General features: G+C 44.6%; 1 protein-coding gene across 15 annotated transcripts in view; it reads right to left on the minus strand.

Moving 5' to 3' along the window:
- Positions 1–1,090: 1,090 nt before the first annotated feature.
- The window catches only part of UNK (unk zinc finger), a 41,132-nt gene continuing 27,725 nt past the window's right edge, over positions 1,091–14,497 (minus strand). For 4 of the 15 annotated variants that reach the window (XM_040530654.1, XM_040530652.1, XM_040530658.1 and 1 more), the window contains 8 exons: positions 14,120–14,320; positions 9,797–9,865; positions 8,951–9,125; positions 7,720–7,821; positions 6,067–6,255; positions 3,139–3,320; positions 2,337–2,594; positions 1,091–1,943 (listed from right to left, as the gene is read on the minus strand). In XM_040530654.1, coding sequence (XP_040386588.1) covers positions 1,788–1,943; positions 2,337–2,594; positions 3,139–3,320; positions 6,067–6,255; positions 7,720–7,821; positions 8,951–9,125; positions 9,797–9,865; positions 14,120–14,320 — 1,332 coding nt within the window. In that variant the 3' untranslated portion in view covers positions 1,091–1,787. The remainder of the gene's footprint in view (positions 1,944–2,336; positions 2,595–3,138; positions 3,321–6,066; positions 6,256–7,719; positions 7,822–8,950; positions 9,126–9,796; positions 9,866–14,119; positions 14,321–14,497) is intronic. The other 11 variants (XM_040530657.1, XM_040530653.1, XM_040530656.1 and 8 more) reach the window with 7 other exon arrangements.

Genomic DNA, 14,497 nt, shown 5'->3' on the forward strand with positions numbered 1-14,497 from the left:
TATCCTAATAAGGAGAAAGTCCCTGAGCATCTCTGCAGATGGTGTATGGGGACAAAGGCCCGAAACAAACTCAGCAGGGCAGAGATGCCAGTGAGAGCTATGCAAGGGTGGTGGGAAGTCATGTGCTCAGGAAAGGAGTCTGAAATAGGAGGAAGGAGAGGACTGGAAAACCCTGCAACACCACCTTGCTTGCATTGAGGAAAATGAAGTCTATTCCTCTGATGGGAGATGCTTCTTTCTGCTCCAACACGATGAGTTTAGCATCCCCGCCAGCACACAGCACTGGAGCTGGGCACCCAGCCGTCTGCAACAGGCTACCACATTACTACTAAGTCACCAGTACACAGACGGACTGGTTGATGAGTTACTCTAAGCAAATATCTGAAATTGAAGTCCTTTGCCTTTCTATCTCCTTGCTCTGTAAGATCATAACTAACCCAGGAACCACCACCACAGGGCACCGTTAGACTAACTAGCTTCAGAGTTTCTAAACAACAACACTTTCTTATGTACGTAAGAATGGTGGCTGCACTTATAAGCTTAAGTGGTGATACGCATCGTGTTTTGTGCCACAATGATGAGCAGCTGAGGGCAGGAAGGAGCACCTAGGAGCAGAAGGTGAGGAATTTACACTCTCCTCCAGCTCCACTTTCAAGCGGGATAGATTTATCAGCGGCTTGTTCCATGCTGGGCTTTCTCTGTCACCACCGGCAGACGTGATTCCTGGCTTGATGGCTTCTGAACTTAGAAGCCCACAATTCATCCTTTAGATGCTGAAACGGGAAACATCCATTCCGTTCAAAAAAAGTGTCCTATCTGGAATTGTTTCATGTGTTTCAGCAGTGACTATGAAAGAGGTCTCTGTGGCTAAAAGGAAAATCAATCTGGTTTGAAATGCTAAAAATCCTCTAGACAGCCACCACACAAAGGGGCGCCTGGAGAGAACTAACTTGTGCATCCGTACTCCTTTCATAAAGGGCTTTAGCTGGCACAAGGGCAATACTTCTAAGGCTGCTGAAACCTGCAGCATTAGCTGTATCAGCAATGATTACTAGTCACTGAATTTGGGGGCCTGGCTTGCTCTAGGTACAATATATTTTTCCCCCTTTTTTTTTTTTCTTTTCATATAAATATACAAAGAGTGTAAAAAATTTTTAAAAAGTGAACTTTGCTGTTTTAAATGACAGACAAAGTTTCTGCACATTCAGAGATCGGCAATGTGAGGCCCACCAGGCAGGGACCCAGCGGAGCTTCCATCAGGGAGGACGGCTTTAACCAAGCTGGGTCAGTGAAAGAGCAGGAAGACCGAAGACATGAAAAAAGTCATTTCAATCCACCTCGATCCTCCCCATGATCTCAACTCTTCCTCTGGAAAGCACGTGGAAGCCCCTCTTGCCCACTCTAAATCCTTCTGGAAATAGTCAAAAATTTGTTATCACCTAAATAGAAAAGAGGAGAAACACAGACTCTTTGCAAATGGCCCTTTGATCTGTATTAAAAACAGCTCTCAAAGTTCCTCAAGAGTTAGAATTAGTGGGGCACGGGTGAGGGGCAGTTTAGATACGGGTTGTAAAATATTAAAAAGTGCTCTGCAACTAATTTTTGTTTTATGTGGGTATGTGCATGTGTGTGCATATATATACATACACAAACATGCACATACACACACATATATACATATATATATCTACACATACATATATATATGTACACATACATATATATGTACGTATGTATAAAGTTAAAAAGTTCTATACGATATGATTAGAACAAGCGTCCTTGGAAGGTCACGACTGGAGAGAATGGGGCCTGTTGGGATGGCAGATGGGACACTCGCCCTCCTCGGCGCACGTTTCACACAGCACTGCGTGTTGGCACGGTAACACCACCCGGTTCTCTTCCTGACACTTAAGGCATTTCACTGACTGCATCTGAAATACTGCCTGCAAGAGATGGGGACAGGGCAAAATGTAAGTATCAAAACGAGAAAACACAAGGGCTCCAGCCCTGCACTACACAGTTTGGGGACCAGCAAGGAGGCAGCAGGGGACGGACTTGCAGCTGTCCATCCATTTATCTTCTGAAGCAAAAGCAAAGCAGCACAGCATGGTGTCCTTTAGGATCACAGCAGCTTTGATTGACTGAAATTCTGTACTTTAGGTACAGAGAAGAGGCAGATATTTTCCTTTAAGGTGGCTAGAACTCACTTGGCTACCTCCACACAGAATTGCTTTGATAGGCTGCTGATTTCTGGCTGTATTGAAGAAAAGAAAAAGGGCTGCTATGTGTAGGAGCGGAGGCAGCAAGGCCCTGCTCTGCAAATCCCTGGCACTCACCTTATCGACTTTCTCCAGGTTTGCCCGCAACTGTTTCTGGAGGGTGTAAAGCGAAGAAAGCGAGAGAGTTTCCAGGTCAGAGAAGGAGCGCAGAAACTGAGGGTCCTGGCCCGTGTGGATCCTCTCCAGCTCCTCCTGCAGTTTCTTCACTTGCAGCTCCAAGGCTTCCCTCTGCTCCCGAGCCAGTTCACATTCCATGTTAGCTGTGTTGGCGCGATCATTTGCTTCCTCTGCCTCCTTTTTCCAAGCATCACAAGCCTACGAGTTCCAACAAAGAGAGTAACAGCAGTTTGAAAACTCAGTCAGCCTCCAGGAGGAAATCCTAGGCAAAAATATCCATTTTTTCTACATGCTCCTCACCAGGAGTGTATTCTGTCTAATCTGCCCTGTTCCCAAATTCTCAAACATCCTTGAAGCTTCACTTCAAAGCGCTGCTCATTCTGGGTACCCCATCCAGTTGGGCTGCAGGCTACAGATTTGGCTCAGGCAGCTAAGGGGATGAAATTTGCATAACATTAAATTGTCACGGATCTAAGTCAATTGCCAGTCTAGGAGACTGTCAAGCACTTCAGTGCATCTGTTACGACACCTGGCCTTGCACTTGCAGCATCTGAACGCATAAAACAAATTGTTTCAGTCTCTCTGAGGGGGGAGAAAGAATAAGAACGCTTAAGAGAATCTGCTTGTAAAACCTGCAGCTTTCCTCATCACCTCAGCCTCTGGTAAGCTCCTGTTTAAAGGCTGACACCCTCCTACTCCCTTTACCCTCCTTAATCTCGCTTCCCAGGAGTTGCCCAAGTACCTGCTTGGCTTGTTTCCAAGACTCTTCCCACTGCTTTATTGTGCCATTGGCTTCATCCAGTTCTTGTCGTAGTCGTGCCAGCTCCGCAGCACCTGGACCTGACAGAAATGCAGGTGAGGTACTGGGCGAAAAACTCCCCGAAGCAAAGTGTTCCCATATGCTGCTGTTCATCCCATTTAAACCTGTTTCACAGGGAAATAGAGAGGGTTATGTCACAGGTGCTGGCAATTCCCCCATTTCCTCCCTACCCCTGTGAAGTCCAGGTTTCAAAAATGCGTATATAGGAATGAGAAGATTTATTTCATCCTCAGGACCCAGGAGTCCATCTCAGAGGGACTTTATAGGGGAAGTTTCACACCAGCAGGCCTCTTTTATAATACAGAGAGAATCCAAGGAACAGCTGAAGCAATTTTTGAACCAGGTGGTTTTTAGAAGCATTGACTTTACAGTCAAGTTCACTACCACCTTGAATCCCCCTTCTCAAATAGAACTGACTATACCCTAAGAAAACGTGTGTTGGGCCTTTACTTCTCTTTTTGTCTCCTCAGCTTGGTGCTTTTCTGAGTCTTGCTTAACAGACAGCCAGACTAAAACGCTTCAATGTCACTACTGTCCCTGTATGCAAGAAACAGAACTGGAAAACCCTGTTTATAAAGGAAGAAGCGGAAGCAGCAGTATGCACATCAGCTTCATCCCTTGCAGAGTCGTAGCACGCAATCAGTGACTGGCACCGTGGAAAGATCAACTAACCACTTCCTTATTTTAGCATGTTCAAATCATTCCTCTCTTCAGGAAGAACTTCAAGGCTTGGGAGACAAAGCAATAGAAAATCAGCTGTAAACAAAGCTGGCTCTTTAGGCTGATGCCAGCCTCTGAGACTTGGCTGCCTCTAAGGTTTGTACTCTTTTAATGACAAAAAATATGTTCACTCAAAATAAGAATCCACAGTTTGTACTCAGGGGAGAACTGGTAGGAAAGGCTCATCTCCAGACAGAGCTGAGCGATATGGCCTCGTACGCACACAGACATCCACCAGCCTGATGTAGGAGTCGTTTTTATTTACTGGTGCTTACCACTGGGTGTGGACATTCCTAAATCTTGTTGTAACTGATAACTGTGATTTTACAGAAGCCAAACCGACTGTGTTTGCAAGCAAGCCCTAGGGCCAACAGCCTCTCATTGAAAACTAACACAACTTATGTCCCACTTAGTGCCAGCCAAGACACAAATAGCCTCAAGGGAGCAGCTGAAAACCAGTAACTTGTCTTGACTATGGGCTTAGCTGCATAAACAAGTCATTTAGCAGAGCAGCAAGGGCTCTTCACTGGCTCAAGCCACTTACCATTGATGCGTTTCAGCTGCTCAGAAGTACGCTCGCTTGAGAGCGAGAAATTTTAACGCAACCCCAACTCACATTTTGCTTTTAAAACTCTGGCTGACTTGAAAGGGAGGCTAGCACTACGCAGGATGCTGGCAAGCCACAAATTCTGCCGTAACGCTGACCAAACTGATCTCGTTGTTTCTTTTTACTCCCTCCTTCCACCTGCTGCTCTCATCACGCATCTGAAATATGAGGTCCCTGTAGTCACGAATGCCTTCTCTGCACACACAGCATCTAGCACAGTGGGACCAGCCTAGGACTACATCTTTTCAACTAAACAGCAATACATAAAAGCAATAACTACACATCCACTTGTATGCATTCAGTGAGTCACATGGAACAGATTCCAGATCCCCAACTGCCAGGTTATAATTTTAAAAACCTTATCAAAACCTTGGCAAAAATGTTTTTGTTGTATTCCAAGAAAATATCCAACTTTTTTTCTTGAAAACAAAATATTTAAATGTATTTGGAAACTTCCTGCATTTCTTTGGTTTTATATTTGTCCTGACTATGCGTTTACACGAGTAAACTACTTAATAACTAATGTTTTCCTGAAATTAAAAGCAGACCTCATTAGCAAGTTTCCCTTTTCTTACTGAAACTGGAACAAACAGCCAGCCCCAACGCTAATTAATAGCAAAGATGCCCTCTGATGTGTCTCTTCTTATTACTGTGATTGTAAAAGCTGTTAAAGCCAAATAGCAATCGCAAGGCCTGGAAGCGTGGCTTTGGCCTGTGCAAACAACGGATGCAGTTACACAGAGAAGCGCATGCAACAGTAGATTACAGCATAATAAAATGATTAAGTGTTTTTAAGCTGAATATTAGAGGTTAAAATGTATATCAAAATCGAAGCATTTACTCCTACATCAATAGAAAGAACTAATATTTACAAACAGAAGTCAGCAGAGCAAGTGTCACTGTAAGCCCAAACATTTCTCAAGGAAATCCAGCATCTGGATAATAAAGTGGATTTGTTCCCTCAGATCCCAGTTCTGCCCAATACAGCTGAAACTCCAAAGTAATCTCCCTTCCCTTTACATTCCCTCATACAGGAAATGGATCCTCAAGAGAGGGGGAGAAAAAATAGGAGCAAAGGGGACATAGCTGGACAAGTCCAACGAACTAAGCTGGCTTTATAGCTCCCAGAAGCCAGCCTATCCTAGGAGCAGTCCCAACAGCAAACTGCAATCCCCACCTCAAGCAAAGCTGAGGAACCAACTCTGAGTTTTATATAAAAGTAAAGTCTCAGCACAGTACTAGGGGCTCAAAAGGACAAAGCTCTTTTTCCCAAAAGGCATCATCAGAGCAAGGCCCTTTTTCTCAGTCTGGAAACACGGGGAACAGAGGGAATTGCTCCCTTGTTCTCGAGGTATTAGGTGATTTTTGGTAAAGCAGCTTCTAGTACTGTTGCTGTTCTCATGGGAAGAAGAGCTATAAATGGCAGCAGTGAAATAACACATTAAAATTAAAGCTAACTTAAAAGAAAATACTTACATGGCACAGACAGGCATGTACATGGGACACACACACTGTGCATTTACCTAATGATCCATGAGAAGCTGATGTCCCCAGGAACGTGTTTTCTGATTGGCTTAAGTGTCCCTGGGGCTGATGGAGGAAATGCGATGAGAGGCTGACCGGTGGAGAAGGAGAGGCAGAGTGAAAGGAGGCAGAGCTTCCAAGGGAGCCGGGGATATTTACAGGAGCAGAACTTTGCAGCAAACTCCCACCTGGACAAAGAACACACAGAGAATGGCTATGTATGACTGTGAAGTATGGGCCAGGGCACAGCGCAGGAGTTCAGAGCAGAAGGCGTTAGCTTCCCTCTCTCCTAAGCCCCTGAGGATCCCCTCCACTTCTCACCATGTTGGATTCCCCCTCTAAGCCTTAAGGAGGAGCACTGAAGCTGCTGTCCCACGAGCCACGTAGGTTAAGACCCTCCAGAGTTCAATGGACTACTTCCTTTCATTGGCCAAAGCAACGAAAGGTTTTCTGAGCAAGCTTCAGTCCCTGTCAGTCTAGAGAAGATGAATTTGATATCTGGCGAAATACTCCGTAACGAAAAATTCACTTTTAAAGCACGTTCCTCTACCTTTAACGCTTCTAAACAACCTGTAATAAAAGAAGACTATCACACTGGGCCAGGTCACGACCTGAACTACTGAAAATCAGTGACTAGCTTTAGACATACTTGAGTGCTTGGATCCACCAGTAATTAAAAATAATCAAACGAACAAAAACCTAACCTCCAAAGATACCACACTTCCCTTACACAAGAGGTCAGTCTGCCTGCCACACACAGACCGAGGAAGATCCCAGCCCTGCTCCTCACTCTCGTCTGATCTTCCTTCTTAGAAGACCACCAGAAAACACCGAGACCCGACGGGAAAAGAGGGAAAAGTGTGGAGGATCTCCAAGCCCTGCAGATGGGTAGTGGCAGAAGCAGGGCTACCAGCAGACATGCACAATAAGCTCTCTGACTGGACTCTTATCTTTGGCAGGGCAGTGGAAGTGATATTCTTTAGGGTTCCTTCCACACCTCAATACAGCTCCAGGCAGAGCAGCTCCCTTGGAAACCTTCAGACAATGAAAGTTAGCTCCGAATCAAAACCTGTCTTACAGAACAAGGGTAACCAGAACCTACAGGCACTTCTAAAAAGCTAGGAGACGTTTCATTTTCCTCTGGACACTCCCTAGAGACAGGTAGAAGAGGCCTCAGCCTACCTCCACACCTTAAAGATGAGACAGACACTACAGGAATCAAACCAGCAGGCCGTGATGACTGACAGATGGATAGCATTACCAGGTCACTGAGTTTCCTGTTACTACTAAGGAGAGTTTTCTGCTCAAGATGCAAATCGTTATACTTTGGCTTGGTTTTAAAGGTATCAAATACCTTCTAGAGTCTACTTACATACTTAAAAATAAATAAATAAATAAAATCAAGTCCCATTCAGTCTCAAGAAACATCCCCAGGACACCTGGGCCCAACGGCAAGAACTCAGCCCTGCTAGTCAATAAGGGCAAGCTTTCCCTTGAAAGATGCTCAGCGGTTGCCAGAGTTTGTTATAACGGCTGTTTTAACCAACGATATTTTAGGACTGGTTTTAGAGCTTGGTTGGGCTGGCTCCACTGAGGTGACTGGGCAACACTGCTTGGCAGAAGATAAAGAAAGCTCTGTTGCTTTCATGTACCTATCATGATGCCACTCGTGTGGGGCACTGTGCTGCTGTCAAATGTCTTCTCCAGGGCAGCCACTCCGAATTCATTCAGGTCCAGGTCATCCAAGGCAGACTCTGCCAGACACAGAGGTACCAATTATGTTATAAAGGACCAACAACTTCAAGAGATAGGATGGCCCAAAGAGCCTACATGCAGAGGAGCCTTCGTTCTCTGTTTGCCAGTCTGCACCGCCCTACTCTCCATCCTGTGCAATGCTGCTGCTAAAACAGTTTGGCAGAAGTGTCATGGGCAGCTTTTCAGTTCAGGTTCTTTTACCTGATCTGATTTGTCTCAAAGCATTCCCAAATGTTATTAAAAAAAAATAAGTCTGAAGAAATAACAGCAGTTCCCATAAGTCTTCCCCAAATAGCTCTTCCAAGTCTGTCCATAACACGCAGTAATGCTGGCTTATGACATGTCTGGGTCTGGTTTGTGCTTTGTCCCTACTTCGCTGAAGAGCCACTTGGAAAAGGAATACCAGCAGAAGGGAACACTTCAAAAACATCTCTGAGGTTCAACGATAAGACAAAATAAAGAAAGCTTATGAATGCCTGCAAACGTTATATCTACTTGAACGTGCCTCATCACTAACCTTGATCAATATAGTTCCATCCCACACATGCCCACTCATTTCTATTATTGTTTTTAACAAATTAGTGAGATCACCTCAGAAATGTTAGATCAAAAAACAGGTGACCAAAAAAGGTGTATCTATCTAAAAGGAGCGATTCCCCGCTACGAACTCTCCTGTTCTCCTTTTTCTTACAGCCTCTGTCCCACAACCTGTGAAGGGCAAGTCCTTGCCATCTGCCTGGTGGCGGCCCTTCCTATGAATATAAGGGGTTGTAGCTGTGGGAAAACGTCTTGATGATTTCCTGCCTGCTCCAAACCTTTTTTATTTTTTTTTGTCACTTTGACAAACCTAAAACTAAGGCCCTTTACACCACCTGATGTTCTGGATAAGCTGCACAGAGGCCTTTGGCCTGCTGTTGGTCCTCTAGGTGAATTTCACCTCTAATAACCTGCAGAAAACATCGGATGCATCCTAGTCGCAGAAAAAGCCTACAGGCTCAGGAGTCTGCCCGCACTGACACAGATGAAAAATTGGAGTTCACTGGAACACCCACGCTAATCCCAGTTCTCATACCTGGTGATCCACGTCTGAGGAAGCCCTACTAACGTAAGTGAAAATGGCAAAGTTACCTATGACGGACTCAACGGTGTCACTGGTTGGGTAGAAGGGAAGGGCATTGGCATTCATGCCTGGTATGCTGCTGGTGCCAGCAGGGCTTGGTGGTGTTGCAGCCAGACTGGAGGTGATACTGGAGGAGATGCTGGATGTCAGTGGGCTCCCCACTGGGAGAATACCCAGTATGTCCTGAAACAAGAGTTTTAAAAAAGAAAAGAGGTACAAAATAAGACGTCTGTGTAGAAAAATCCCTTCAACAACACACAGGAATGAGCCAATGATCAGCAACAAACCTGCTCCTGTCTGCTTCCAACCTGACAGATGGTTGGTGCTACTACTGGGCTGGGGGTGGGGGAGAGATTAACAGCTTTTCTTTAATTTCTGCCGACCTTTTTTTTTCCCTCCAGTATTACAGCCTTCAGGCTGCCCCTGAATTAACTCTTGTAACCCACAGGCTGCATGCAATCAAAGGCATGGGTCACATAATCACTCATTCAGACTTTGTTGTGTACGTGACTTAGAACCTGATATTAAATTCTCTTCGCCGAATCCTTGAACTTAGATGACTCCAGAGAATCATTCCAGCTCTATTTTCTGGAATTTGGAGAGACTCTCTGACACTACTGTGTCCAGGCCCATGAACTTATCCTGAACTGACACAGGCCTAGCCATTCTCAAATAACCCCTCCAGCAAATAACCCCATCTTCATAAAATAATCCCTTGAGCTGAGCATCCCTCATGGTGTCTGGGCTATAATTTGCTCCCTGCAGAGTGATCTGGATCCGCAGAGATCTCGTGTCCTCATTTGTGGTAGTGTGAGCACTAAGCTAGGTTCAGAGCCTTGCCAGCAGTACCATACCTGTTTGGGTTGTAACAAAGGCTGCTCCTGGCTCCTGTGTTCCAGTGAATGGGACTTCATTTTTGCTTGCTACAGTAAATGAACAAAACAAAAAAAAGATAAGCAGGGAGATTAGCAGCTAAATTAAAAGTGGCTGAGCACTGGCTTTGGAGAGGCCATGGGAAACAGTCCCCTCCTCTCTTACAGCGTTACATACTAGAGAATTCAGTGTAGGAGACCAGAGCAAACTGAGAACACCCCAACTAATCTGCTTTCTATATGCCAAGACATCACTCTCAGAGTTATGCACAGACTCATCACAATTACACTGGCCTTCAGCATTGCTACAGTCTCTGCTGCCACAAAGGACATCTTAAGAACCTAGACCAAACATGACTTATTTTGCCTTGCTATAAATAACTCATCAGCCCTACTAGTATCTAAAATAAATAAATAAAAATAGAGCAGTGAGAAATTAACTATAATTTTAAATTATGTAACTGTTTTGCAGCTTTGGGAAAATAAAGTATGCAGATTATCTCTTCCCTCAAACTTTTCAAGCTCCCAGCTAGGCTTGCACAGTTTGTAGAAGAACAGAACAGATGTAATATTACAGAGAATGTCATTTTATGGGGAAGAATCTGGATAATCTCTTCAAATTCCTTTAATTTGTCATGAACAAAAATAAAGAGATAATAGACCAATTTTAAAAGCAAAATCATCTAAACTGATTTTAAAAAAATCCCTCCCCCATCCCTTAAAGCAGAGGCCTCAAAGCTATAAAACACAAGCGAGGTCAATGCTGGCTGGAATTGCAGAACTGCATGAATGCCAACATATTTAGATTTCCACTATCCAGCCTAAAAAAAAAAAAAAAAAAAGATCAGTGTAAGGACCTTGCAGCACTATGTCCTTAACATATTTCAGCCCTCTTGCCTCAAGACATAGTTGATTCTGAGCTACAACAACCAGAGCTGGGAAGGAAGTGGTCTCATGTGCCTGTCTGTGTGTAACAATCTGGTCTGCAGCCTGTGCTCTGCTCCTCCCATGCTGCTACGTGTGCAACAGCAAGGCACAGGGAGATCAGCTCGCACCCTCTGGGCACGGAAAGGGGGCAAAACAACTGCTTGGAGTCAGGTCTGCTTGTTTACCAACCTCCTCCAGCCCTCTCCATCTGAATCAGAGACGTGGTCCGGGCATAAAGTCTGCTCACTTGTTTTTATCACGAGCACAGGCAGCCACCATCTCTGCAGGGGCGTTTCAAGCACGATGCACAACAGCAGGGCACGAGACGCCACGCTGACCTGAGTGATACGCCGTGACTTTCTGGCTTAAACAGCCTTATGAAAAAGATAAATGATTGCTGGGAAGGTATGACATAACCAGACAGGCGAAAGAGAAGCAGAAGAATTCATCCCTTGTTTTACAGGATTAAATCATTTTCTCTACTTAACTGTATGCCTGTGGGGGGAGCAGTCAAAGCCTGGCAAACAGGCAGTTGAGATACGGCTGCAGAGATCCTTCTGCAGCAGGTACCGTTCTCTCATGCTTCTCTGAACAACCTACAGTGTGTTTACATACAGCAAAACTGCTCCTGAACCGCTCCCAGGCTTGTCTTCCTTTGTGTGCTCTGGATGCGCTAAATTCGTGCATCTGTGTGTGTCTGATAACACGCCTGCTAGATTATCCGGCACATCCCTACCCTGCTTGACACTCAGCTGAACACAAGATGGGCTATCAACAGACGTCAGCAGCTGAAGTGAAGGCACAGATGCAGCTGTACCCCCCTCACTGCCAGTGTGGCTGGCTCTGTGCTGCTAAGTCTTACTGGAAGCTTTTTTTTTTTTTCCCCTCCTTTAAATAAAAAGTGAACGCATTTCTGAGTTAGTCCCAATTCTCACCGCCTTGCAGTCATGTAACATCAGTGTAAAAATGGAGCAAACCAATTGTGACCACTAAGCCAGTCTCCTTTAGCTCTGACTAACATAAAAAAGGGCCATACGTCAACACAAGAATTCAAAGGGCACGCTGAAATTCTCCAGCTCACGTTGTTGCAGTCAGGAAAGAAAAACAGAGGGCATAAATTATGAATGAAACTGAATGTTGTACGGAACAAGCCTGCTGGACACTGTGTCAGGACACAGAAACACCTCCTGGTCGTGGCACACAACTCCTCCCAGCGCAGCCAGCATTTTCCAGCTTGCTAAATCTTTCGGGACTTCACAAAAGTATTTTTGGCCCTAACTGCTGGCTCAGCCTTACCACAAGCGATGTGGAATCTATTAACACATTTTTCATTCTAATAAGATAGAAGTTATTTGTACTAATACGACCAAGGAAAAAATTACAACCTGACTGCAGGGGTGAGCCGGAGCGTCTCTTACGTTTCCAAATATGAGTGAACAAAATTAAGTGCCTAATTACTGGTCTAATTTACAGCATACACGAGGATCTTTGGTGCCCACTGCAGCCAAAGGGAATTACAGAAGATTAAGTAAGTAATTATAGATTGAAACAAAATTAAATCAGGACACTTATGAGACACCTAATTTTGTCTTTAGAAGCCCAGCATAAGGCAACTGTGATTACTTCTGTCTCTGTGTTAACAGACATTTATTCCAGTCATTTAACAGAGTTTTTTACTTAATTAAAGCCACATGAATAAGAAGCTACCTGAATACAGTATCTTTGTAGCCCAGCCTGGACCTCAGACATAAATGCTCATCGTCTGGCCCTCTTTTTAAAGGCTCTGTTCAAGCTCCATCATCTTTCTCCTTGGCTTAGGCTTGCTGCCCATTTTCTCCAAAGCTGGGCCTCCCTGGCACCCTGCCTCTGCTGGCAGGAAACAGGGGTTCTCTCGGTCCTTCAGCTTTGGGTTCACTCCTCCTTTACAGCAGAGGCAACAGAACGAGCACATGTTTCTCCTTTTGTTTCTGCACAACTGCTACAAGCTGTTGTGCCCGCAAGTAGTGCCAGGATCACAGCATGCTCTGCACTTTACCCCTAAAGATGCGTTGCATCAATTAGCCATTTCCTAAGCCACATGGCACGTTAAGCCAAACAATGGAAGCATTTACAAGAAAGCCTACATGTATATAGCTTAATCCGTAAGTGTCACTAAATCATTTTAATTAGACTAAGCAGTCCTCGAGACTGGTCCTACTGCAAAGCTTGATCATATTTTCCCAAAGTTGGAAAAATAAATACAAGAAAACCCACAGTCTGCTTCTAAATTCAACTACTTTCTGCAAGATCTTGTTTGGACAGGATATTTCCACTGTTTTCTCACAGCAGTGCAATACTAACACAGCAATAAGCTTATTAAGACTAGCTTCTTAATATTATAGGCAAGAGCTTAAGTGAAGCCAGGCTGAGAAAAGTATTTCTTATCTCTGTTTTTGAGCAACACAGACTTTTTTTTTTTTAAGTGAGCTTGTAGGAAACATTTCTGCAGGCAGCTCTTCATAAAAGTAGCTAACCCCTCCTCTGGGTTGGACACGGCTGACTTGGAAGGGATGGTGCAGAGAAAATAGTTAACTAACATTAAGAAAGGAAATTCACAGAAAGAAGCTGTCTGTGGAAAAGCTAACGTGGCAGAAGACATGGAAGAGAGCTGGACTTAGGGAGCTGTTTGTACAAAGCATGACGTCGAGAAGGAGACAACTGAGGAAGCAGCTAAGCAAGACTGGGAAATCCAAAAGGGATAAGAGGGAATGTCATTAGAGATGTGGCTTGGATAAGAGTTTTTCAAATGAGAATGAGGAATTTAAATTTATGACAGAAGCCAAGGAAGAGAGAGCGTAAAGGATCAGAAGGATACAGCCAGAGAAGCAAGGGACAACTAACATGGCATTTTTGACACATCAGAGAAATGAATGCTGAAAACAGAAGATAAAACAAGTTATGGAGATGAAGGAGTGAGAACAGTTGGAGTTTGGAGTGAGAACAGAGAAAGAAGGATGAGTTGCCATAAGACAATACAGCAAAAGAAACTGTAACTCTTGGCAAGGGCCTAAACGTGGAAAAAAAAGAGAGCAAGAAGTGATACATGGGAAGCTACCCAGGGTCAAGACAGGACAGAAGTTGTCAGGGATTATGGAAACAAGCTGCAGCTTAACTTCTACAAACTGAGTGTGTGATGACAGCTAACCAGACAAGAACAGATGTAAGATGGAAGAGACTGGAATGGACACTGAAAGCAACAGCACAGGTCTGAGAACTGCTACTGAGAATAGTGCTTTCTCCTTTTGTTCCTTGAAAAATAAAAGTACATTCAAGCTAAAGCGGGCAATTTCTCAGTCTTCTTCATCCCCCCAACTCTTCCAGCCAGTGTTTCCTACTAACCTGGCATTTGAAACTCTTCAAATACTCGGCCCCCACCTGATCTTCTCGCTCAAACCCCGGTGCTTTCTTGTAGCTGCCGGCTGCCGTTACTGAATCTGGAGGAAAACCAATGCTCTCCAAGCTGTGTGGCTTTCCAATTGCGCCAGGAGGAGACCCACATATATTAGATGGGCTTCCGAGACTGCTGTTCCTACAAAGAATCTAATAGAAGGAACACGAGTCAGAAAAGTACAGCAGCACCAAGTCAAAGAAGAAAGACATCGCAGGGAACAGCTCAATCACTTCTGCGTGCATCAATTTTACCAACAGTCAACACAAGCGTACAGGCTTCCAGTAAACAGGAGCTAAAAAACAGGGAAAAGCTCCCATAGATACTGG

The sequence above is a fragment of the Cygnus olor genome, chromosome 18, assembly GCF_009769625.2.
Source record: "Cygnus olor isolate bCygOlo1 chromosome 18, bCygOlo1.pri.v2, whole genome shotgun sequence".
Classification (NCBI taxonomy): Eukaryota; Metazoa; Chordata; class Aves; order Anseriformes; family Anatidae; genus Cygnus; species Cygnus olor.